Source organism: Phaenicophaeus curvirostris, chromosome 2 (genome assembly GCF_032191515.1).
Source record: "Phaenicophaeus curvirostris isolate KB17595 chromosome 2, BPBGC_Pcur_1.0, whole genome shotgun sequence".
Classification (NCBI taxonomy): Eukaryota; Metazoa; Chordata; class Aves; order Cuculiformes; family Cuculidae; genus Phaenicophaeus; species Phaenicophaeus curvirostris.
Window position 1 is genome coordinate 20,756,147 of NC_091393.1, and position 10,003 is coordinate 20,766,149.

General features: G+C 46.7%; 1 protein-coding gene across 1 annotated transcript in view; it reads right to left on the minus strand.

Moving 5' to 3' along the window:
• ZNF451 (zinc finger protein 451) overlaps window positions 1–3,320 on the minus strand; it is a 40,031-nt gene extending 36,711 nt beyond the window's left edge. The window contains exons 1-2 of the mRNA XM_069851448.1: window positions 3,297–3,320; window positions 2,218–2,304 (exon numbers count right to left, since the gene is read on the minus strand). Of these exons, the coding sequence (XP_069707549.1) occupies window positions 2,218–2,301 (84 nt within the window). The 5' untranslated portion in view covers window positions 2,302–2,304; window positions 3,297–3,320. The remainder of the gene's footprint in view (window positions 1–2,217; window positions 2,305–3,296) is intronic.
• Window positions 3,321–10,003: the final 6,683 nt, after the last annotated feature.

Consider the following 10,003-nt stretch of genomic DNA (forward strand, 5'->3'; position numbering starts at 1 on the left):
ATTTGATTTTGGTACATTCCAGCGCCAACTGTTCTTCAGATATAATTTTGATTGGAAAACACCAATTGCAAGGAAACAAAAAAAAAATCACCAGTTCCTTAAGAATTCTATAGGAATTCAAAGAACTGCAGTAGTTTTTAATGAATCAATTTTTCTAATATAATCAGTTCCAAAAATAGGCCAGAAGTTCTCTTTATGTTTGAAGGAAAACCAAACATGCATTTACAAGAAAGTAGGTGGCTGTTCCAACTCCTCCAGGACAGCAAAAGGCTGTGTCTTTTGTTATGAAGTACAGCCAAAACATCTCAGAAAGTTTATGAAGTATGTTTATTTTAAAATTAAATTAAAATCTATTTTAGAGCTCATTATCGAATAAGCCAGGGCCTACGAAGGTATGTTTCACTTTGATTTCAGACTTTGAAATAAAAATCACCAATAGCGAAGAAAACTTGGCATAAATGTAACTCCTCCCTAAAAAACCAAACCAAACTCCACACCAAAAAAACCCTAACTTTCCAGAAAACAAACAAACAAACAAACAAATGAAAACCACAGATCACATGGCCTACAACTATTTGTTTTCTACCAAAGTGATAACAGGTAGAGAAACTACTTGGATACCTCAAATTCCATTCATAGAGTACCACCTGGTAGACTGGGTCCTCAGGATGTGAGGCACTTGGACGATCAAGCAGCATTCATACCCAACATTTATGAAGGCTACAGACTTCTATTCATACACATTATCATATAGAAATGATGATCTAAAGCCAGTAAGATAGTTCAGAAATCCTTTTGCAAAGTCCAAGTTCACGGTAACTCAGAGGAGCAAATGGGAGATTCAAGGACACTCGGTGGACATCAGATGATGGCCGGTGCCACACACCCTTTCCCTTGCAATCATCAGTGACAGCAGAAAGCTCCTCACTCCCACAAAAAAGCCTAAGCACAGTCACCTTCCTCTATACAGCAGCCTCTCTCAGAGCTGATCCTCACTGGGATCCCAAAGGCTCCAAGTTATTCACAGGCAAAACCAAGAAAAAAGCAACAGAAGCGCTGATTTTAATAAATCTGTCTTCCTTCCGTTACTGCTCTCGGTGCCCTGGTAGCCCTTCAATCATCACACATTCAAAGCTATACTGGCTTCCTCATTCTTTGCCCAGTGATTCAAGAAAATGAAGCTTATACAACCATGCTACACGTGAATGCTTGTGTGCATATATAGTGAACTTTGAACTCATTAGTCAATTTTGATCAAATCAGCTAAAAGACAAAGAAGTCTCAGAGATAACCAAGCACTTAACATTCACAAAAATGTACATGTCCCTCACACTTGAGCAACTAGACACTAGTTTATTCCCTCATACTTGAGCAACTAGAAGTCTGCACATAGAAATTAGGTTTTCACCAAACACCACACACACACAAAAATCTAGTTACTGTTCAGCATTAAAAATAAGTCAAATACACAGGAAACCAGCCATGTTTTAGTCCTAGCATCAATTAACCACTTGATCTTATTCACATGACTTGTTCCTCAGGGAAAAAACATCTTTCTGTTCTTGCATGTATCCCTGCCACCCAGCAGCACTTCACTGATGACGGCTTGAGGCCACGACACTGGCAGCATTAAAAACACTCCATTTTTTCTAGGATATTTAACAGACATGAAATGTCTTAAAGTTACATTCACATAAGCCACACGTCAGCATTAGATGTTTTTCTGTAGCTTCACAATTTGAGAAGACTGTTCAAAGTCTCTAAGACTTTATTTCCTTTCTCCTATTCTAAACAAAGTACAGTGGTTTTGACACAGCTTTGCAGAGTGAGTAGTCCTTTATTCCATTAATTTCAGTGGGACTATTCATGAAGCAAAACGCTATGCAATATAATAACCAGAAAAGTCATTTACAGCGACTTCTAACACACTTCACTTGACCACTGTAATCCCCCACTCAGCTGGACACTCAAGTCTATATCTCTCCACAGGACCAACTAACATAAACCTTGAACCCTTCCAGATAAAAGGCAGATAAACCTTTAAGATCAACTTCTTAAGGTTCATGAATTAAATTATCGTTAAATCCAAAGTAACACTTCCCATCCAAACGTAATCAAAACCATCCACACAGTATGCAAAGATCCCCTCCTATTTTATCAGGCGAGCGAGAGCACATTTATTACAACTCATATGCTTTCAGTACAAGATCTACTTACTCCAACGAACTCGATCTCATCTCCACTTTCAGAAGTTGACGATGTGCTCTCTTGAATGTCGACATGAGAGCTATCAGACTCCATTACCTACACAGAAACAAATCAGAACATGCATCATCGTTTTATTTTGCAAGATTTCTTCAACTACAGAGCATTTTCCATTTTATACCTACTTTGGCTCTGCAGCCTGCTTGCACCCTACCAGTCTCTCTGCATCATTCACCAACAGCTATCAGCAACACCACAACACGGGGAAACAAATTTGATTTAAAAAAATGCTACCGTATTTTTCCCAATAGGCAAAATGTGGCCTAGGACAAGAGGGAATGGCCTCAAGCTGTGCCAGGGGAAGTTCAGATTAGAGATAATGAACAGCGTCTTCACTGAAAGGGTTACTGGCCACTGGTAGAGGCTGCCCAGGGAGATGGTTAAATCCCTGTCTCTGGAGGTATTTAAAAGACTGGCAGATGTTGGGGAGGGACTTTGAAAAAAGGCATGGAGCGATAGTGGCTTTAAAATGGAAGGGGGGAGATTTAGATCAGAAATTAGGAAGAAACTCATCGTGACGAGGGTGGTGATGCCCTGGCCCAGGTTGCCCAGGGAAGCTGTGGCTGCCCTGTCCCTGGAGGTGTTCAAGGCCAGGGTAGATGGGGCCTTGAGCAGCCTGGGCTGGTGGGAGGTGTCCCTGCCCATGGCAGGGGCGTTGGAACTGGATGGCTTCAAGGTTCCTTCCAACCCAAACCATTCTATGACTCTATGATTCACAGAATCATAAAACTGCTGGGTTGGAAAAGACTAAATCATATCCCTGAGCACTTAATCTACCTGTACTTAAAAGATGGGTAGATGAAACGCTCAGGGATATGATTTAGTAGTGGGCAGGGACAGTCGGACTCGATGATCTCAAAGGTCTTTTCCAACCAAGAGATTCCATGATTCTAACCTACACAGCACCCCAACACCCACCCCGCTCCATGCCCACAGTGCAGCTCTGGAGCCTTCAAAAGAGACAAGCAGGGAGCTCCAGCCTCGCGGCACCGTCCCCACCGAACGGAAACGCTCCGGCTGTCCTGACTCACGGGACTTTATCATCTGCATGGACCCCCAGCATCCTCGCACCCCGTGTACTGGGGCGGGCAGGGGTGGCTTTGTTGGGTGCCCTATGGGGGTTGAGTTGCCGAGCGACAGCTCTGCGCCCATCACAACGCCCTGGGTCCAGCTTCCAGGTCTAACCCATCACAACACCCCCATCCCAAGGCCTCGTCTGGATCCCACATGCATCACAACGCCCCAGTCCTGGCTGCAGGCCCAGATCCCAGTCTCATCACATTGCCCTGGTCCTGGTCCCAGCTCCATGCCCACGGCAACACGCCAGGCCTGGTCCTGATCCAGGCCTGGATCCTGGTTCCATCGCAATGCCCTGGCTGTGGGTACCAGGTCCCAGTCCCAAAACAACGCCCTCCCTGGTCCTCGTTCCGGGTCCTGCACCAATCGCAACGCCTCAATCTGGGTCTCATCCAGGTCCTGGTCCCATCACAGTGCCCCACGCCTGATCCTATCCCATCCCATCCCATTGCCCCACTCTGGCTCTGGATCCCAAACCCATCCCACCACACCACTCTGGGCCTTGTTTGGGTCCTGCACCCATCCCATCCCATCCCACTGCCCCGGTCTCGATATCGCACCCATCCCATTGCCCCGATCTGGGTCTGGGCTGGGTTCAGATCCCATCCCATTCTATCCCATCCTGTCCCATTACCCCATGCTGGATCCTGTACCAGTCCCACTGCCCCAATCTGGGTCCTGCACCCATCCCATTGCTCTGATTTGGGTCTGGTCTTGGTCCTGGTCCCATTATAGCGCCCCAGGCCTGCACCCATCCCATCACCCTGCTCTTGGTCTGGATCCCACACCCATCCCAGTGCCCCGATCTGGATCCTGTGCCTATCCCACCGCTCTGACCTGGGTCTAGTCTGGGTCCTGGTCCCATCACAGCATCCCAGTCCTGCATCCATCCCATCCCACCGCCCCAGTCTGGACCCTGCCCCCATACCACCACTCCGACCTGGGTCTGGTCTGTGTCCTGGTCCCATCATAGTGCCCCAGTCCCCTGAATGGGATCATTCTATCCCATCCCATCCCACTGCGCCACCCTGGATCCTGTATCCATCCCACAACCCCACTCTGGATCCTGTGACCATCCTGTGCCCATCCCATCCCCCTGATCTGGGTCTAGTCTGGGTCCTGGTCTCATCACAGCATCCCATCCCATCCCACCCGATCTGGGTCTGGGCTGGGTCCAGATCCCATCCCATTCTATCCCATCCTGTCCCATTACCCCACGCTGGATCCTGTACCAGTCCCACTGCCCCAATCTGGGTCCTGCACCCATCCCATTGCTCTGATTTGGGTCTGGTCTTAGTCCTGGTCCCATTACAGCGCCCCAGGCCTGCACCCATCCCATCACCCTGCTCTTGGTCTGGATCCCACACCCATCCCAGTGCCCCGATCTGGATCCTGTGCCTATCCCATCGCTCTGATCTGGGTCTAGTCTGGGTCCTGGTCCCATCACAGCATCCCAGTCCTGCATCCATCCCATCCCATCCCACCGCCCCAGTCTGGACCCCGCACCCATCCCACCACTCTGACTTGGGTCTGGTCTGTGTCCTGGTCCCAACATAGTGCCCCAGTCTCCTGAATGGGATCATTCTATCCCATCCTGTCCCACTGCCCCACCCTGAATCCTGTATCCATCCCACAACCCCACTCTGGATCCTGTGCCCACCCCATCGCTCTGATCTGGGCCTGGTCTTGCTCCCGGTCCCATTACAGAGCCCCAGTCCTGCATCCCCCCCCATCCCACCGCCCCGGTGTGGGTTCCCCTCCCCACCCCTCTCACTGCGGGTCCCGCTCCGCGCTCACCTCTGGCCCCGCCCCCCCCGGCCGCGCCGCTTCCTGTTCCCCGGGCGGCCCCGGGGCTGCCGGGAGTTGTAGTCGCCGCCGCCTCCTCCCCCCGCGGGGACACGGGAGCCCCGGGCCCCACAGCCGAGCTGCCTGCAGCTGCCCGAGGGGAGGGTGCGGAGAGCAGCGAGCTGGGCTCTTCTCCCGAGTGACAGGGGACAGGACTAGAGGGAATGGCCTCAAGCTCCGCCAGGGGAGGTTTAGGCTGGACATCAGGAAAAAATTTTTCACAGAAAGGATCATTGGGCACTGTCAGAGGCTGCCCAGGGAGGGGGTTGAGTCACCTTCCCTGGAGGGGTTTAAGGCACGGGTGGATGAATTGCTGAGGGACACGGTTTAGTAGTGGGCAGTTGGACTCAAAAGATCTTTTCCAACGGAACGATTCGATGGTTCTGTGAATATAGGTGACCCATGGATGATTTGTGCTGTTTAATCTGCAGCTTCTCACGTTGCTGCTATCAGTGGAATTGTGCTGTGCTGTTCTTGGTGCAGAGAGCATAGGAAAGTGTATCATGTCAGCATTATCGTAGAACCGTAGAATCACCAGGTTGGAAGAGACCCACCGGATCATCGAGTCCAACCATTCCTATCAAACACTAAACCATGTCCCTCAGCACCTCGTCCACCCGTCCCTTAAACACCTCCAGGGAAGGTGACTCAACCACCTCCCTGGGCAGCCTCTGCCAGTGCCCAATGACCCTTTCCGTGAAAAATTTTTTCCTGATGTCCACTCTGAACCTCCCCCGGCAGAGCTTGAGGCCATTCCCTCTTGTCCTGTCCCCTGTCACTTGGGAGAAGAGGCCAGCACCCTCCTCTCCACAACCTCCTTTCAGGTAGTTATAGAGAGCAATGAGGTCTCCCCTCAGCCTCCTCTTCTCCAGGCTAAACAACAATCAGTAGGATTGGGCTGTGCCACCTTAATTGTAGTTTCTCCAGCATACACAGGATGAGAAAAAGACCTACGTGTTGTCCCTCCAGCAGACATGTGTTGTTGAAGTTCCCCATGAGGACCAGGGCTTGCAAATATGAGTCTGCTCCTATCTGTCTACCTCACCTGCTTGTACTTCCTGGCCAGGCAGCCTGTAGTAAACACTCCCTATAACATCACCTTTACCCATCCTTGATCCTTGCCTGTAAAGTCCCGTTTGGTTCCTCATCCATCCCCAGGCAGAGGTCTATGCACTCCAGGTGCTCTTTCACATGAAGGGCAGCTCCTAGCCCATCCTTGCTAAAAAGCCTGTATCCCTTCCTTGTAACACTCCAGTCATGGGAACCATCCCACCACATCTCTGGGATCCCACAAACTCATCACAGATATTCCCCATACCGCACGCATTAGTATAAAGGCACTTTAGACTCCCTTGGAAGGGATTAGGGGATTTCTCCATCACGGTGCCTTGCAGGTATTTCCCTGCTTACATGCAAATGCTGAAGGTGACCCTGCTTAAGCCCCATTTTGTTGATTTTGTGTTCTGTTCCTGTCACATCACACCATGCCCTTTGCTCTTCGACCACGTCCATCACTCCCTCACAGGGCTGCTAGTTCCTCTCTCCCTCCCCCTTCCTTCTTATTTTAAAGCCCTCGTTATGCGGTCAGCTATCCTATTGGCAAAAATAGCTTTGCCCTGCTTAGTGAGGTGGATCTCATCTCTCTGGAGCAGATGGTGATCTGCAAGCAGGGTCCCATGGTCATACAACTCAATACCTTGTCGTCAGCAGCAGTTCTGCAACCAAATATGGCCTATTGGTGTCCTTCTCACCTCCCCTCAACGGCAGGACTGATGAAACATCACCCAGGCGTCCATGCCCATGATTTTTGCTATTTATCTGCTGCTGTTCTGCTTTATCCCATAGTTACTTTGAGCCACTCAGAAGTAAAAGTTGATATGAATCATCTTTACTCAATTCACTGGCTTTGAGCAAGCTGGAGAGTGTAACATCACCTTTGAGTTGTGGCTGTAGAACAGAGCTGCTTGCACTTCACTGGGGTGTGCTTATCAAATTTTGTATATACAGGAGAGAAAGAGTTCAGGGTTGCACATTGAAGTCTGATGTTATGGGAGCTTTGTGAAGAAACAACCATCAGAAATAATATATCGTGTGGTATTTAATGTCAGCATTAGTTTAGTGCTCTTATTTTTTTGTAGACAGAGTTACTATTAATACTGTTAGTTTTAAGCCTCCTTCCATATAGGAATGAAAAAAATAGCTTTATATTAGATGATAGACACAGTGAAATGCTGGAAGGCAAAACAAAAATCACACAACAGCTGAAATATTTCTTCCATGTATTTCCTGGATTTGATGTGTAAACACATGATTATTCCCTTCAGTGAGATGCGATTCTTGGGCTTTGTTTTCTACTGTTTGACTGCTAATTACAACATACTAGTTAACAAATTTGTACAACTTCATCATTACTGTTGGACCGTATCGATTTGAGCAGTTTTACTTCATTATTAAAAATAATGGAAACATGACTAACATTTGCAAAACTGAAGTCATTGTTGCGGGCTAAAGTTTTTTTGTTTTGCATTTATAACTTAAATTTGCCAGTGAGAAATTGATAGCAGCCATTCTGTTTTTAGCTTGCATTTGCACTTAATTACCTTTGATTCTTGACAACAGATGATACGAGGTGCAATTGTAACAAGTAATTAGAACAGCAGTTGCCCAGCGAAGCTGTGGCTGCCCCCTCCCTGGAGGTGCTCAGGGCCAGGTTGGATGGAGCCTTGGGCAGCCTGATGTAGTGGGAGGGTGGAACTGGATGATCTTTAAGGTCTCTTCCAACCCAAACAATTCTATGATTCTAACCACCAAACAGCTGCAGCTGTGTGGTATCAGCTGTGACAACTTTAAGGTTGGAGAATCCACCTAAGGCGATCCCTTCCCCTGCTAAAAATTACAAGCTTTTTAGAGGCTGGCTTCAGAACAGTCATTTTAAAAAAATAAGAAGGAAAAAGAAGTGAGCGAGAAGGAAAAAAACCCCTCTACTTTATGTGTTAAAGATTGATGTAAAAAAAGGGCCCGAAAACACTAAGGACAATAAAATAGAACTAAGACATAGTAATATTTCATTTTATTTGATACAAAGTTACTTCAAAAATATGATTAATTATATACATTCTTATATGCTGTACATACAGGTACATATACAAAATGTACATAATAGCAACATCATTCTGTTACATTTGATGGATGGTAGTTAATGACATGAGATAGAACTTAGGTCATGTTTCACACCTGCTTCCATTCTGATCCTATCTACAAGGAACTGAAAGACACGAGGGATGAAAAAAGCTAGCAGATCACTTAACTCATACCCCAGCCCACACAGAAGTCCTCTCCACAGTGCATTTTATTAGTGCATTGTTCTAATACAGTTAGGTTTGCAGCAATACCCTTCAGAAGCATTTGGCTGCTAAACTTATCTTCAGATTTTTTTCCCGGCATTCACCCTACTATTAATTTATTTCTAGAACTCAGATCTGAGTTACAGAAGTCCTCCTCAAGTCAAGCTAGATTTCTTCAACTTTATGCTTCGGGTTTGGGTTTTTTTTTCATCTTGATTCCTTAGTTGCTTGTTTGCCATGTATATTAAATTATAGAATAGAATAGAATAGTACAGACTATTTCAGTTGGAAGGGACCTACAATGATTATCGAGTCCAACTGCCTGACCAGATCAGGGCTGACTAAGTTAAAGCGTATTATTAAGGACATTGTCCAAATGCCTTTGACAGGTGTGGGGCACTGACCACCTCTCTAGGAAGCTTGTTCCAGTGTTTGACCACCTTCTTGGTAAAGAACTCTTTGTTTTAGGAGAAGTATACTTGAGCCCAAAGGCTATAATCCAAGTGTTCTCTCCTTCCTGGGATATCAGTACTCTGTAAATCTGGAATAAGTCAGCAAGGAAAAAGATTATCTTCCCTCCTCATCCGCCTCAGGGTGTGTGACTGCCAGCTGCTCCCTGGGACACGAGGTGTTGGATCTCAAGAGGAACTGCCCAGTTACTGGGATTTTCCTGGGAGCAGTCCCATGAGGAATGCTCCACCCGTTAGGCAAGAGGTAGCATACCAGAACTGACACACAGAGGGTAGAGGCTGGCAACTCTGCCCTTTACTGGTTGCTTCCAAGCGACCGTCCTCCATTTCCCAACTGGAGGGATCAGGTGCCCTTATACCACACACCTGATGTCCGAGGAAGATGAGTAAGCACTAGCAGACCAGCAGGGTACCAGCAGCAGAAGGCCTGTGAGAGAAGCCAACCAAACAGGCTGTTATGGAGGACTCTTCCCTGAGCTAAGAGGGAACATGGCTTTTTTCATTGCCTTTCCAAATTTCAGAGGATAAAAATGAGCCATTTCTTTCTTGCAGACATCTTGAGAGCTACAGTTTCATTGCCCTAAGAATGTTTTCTTTCAAAGTTAACAGCATCCTTAAATACCTGTTTTATTCTTCCCTGCCCATGTGGCCCTGTGTTTTCTAACTCTGTGCTGGGCATAGTCTTCATTTCACTAGGAAATTTTTCTATTCTCTTTTTATACCTCTAAATCTTTTTTGTATTAATATGCAATAGGTTTCTCTGATCAGTAAAGTGGTTTTCCATCAGCTGTCAAGGGGAAGGCAAGGAGATGAAGGTTCCTCATACATTATTTTGATATTACTTTAGCGAATGTTTTTTCTAACTAAGGGGAACTCTTACATACTTCAGAACAAGTCTCTAATTTTTTTAATTACCGTTTAACATGCATATATTTAATAATATCTTAAAGCCAAAGATATTAATATGCCCTCATTTTTTTTCTGTGTTGTGGGATTTTCATT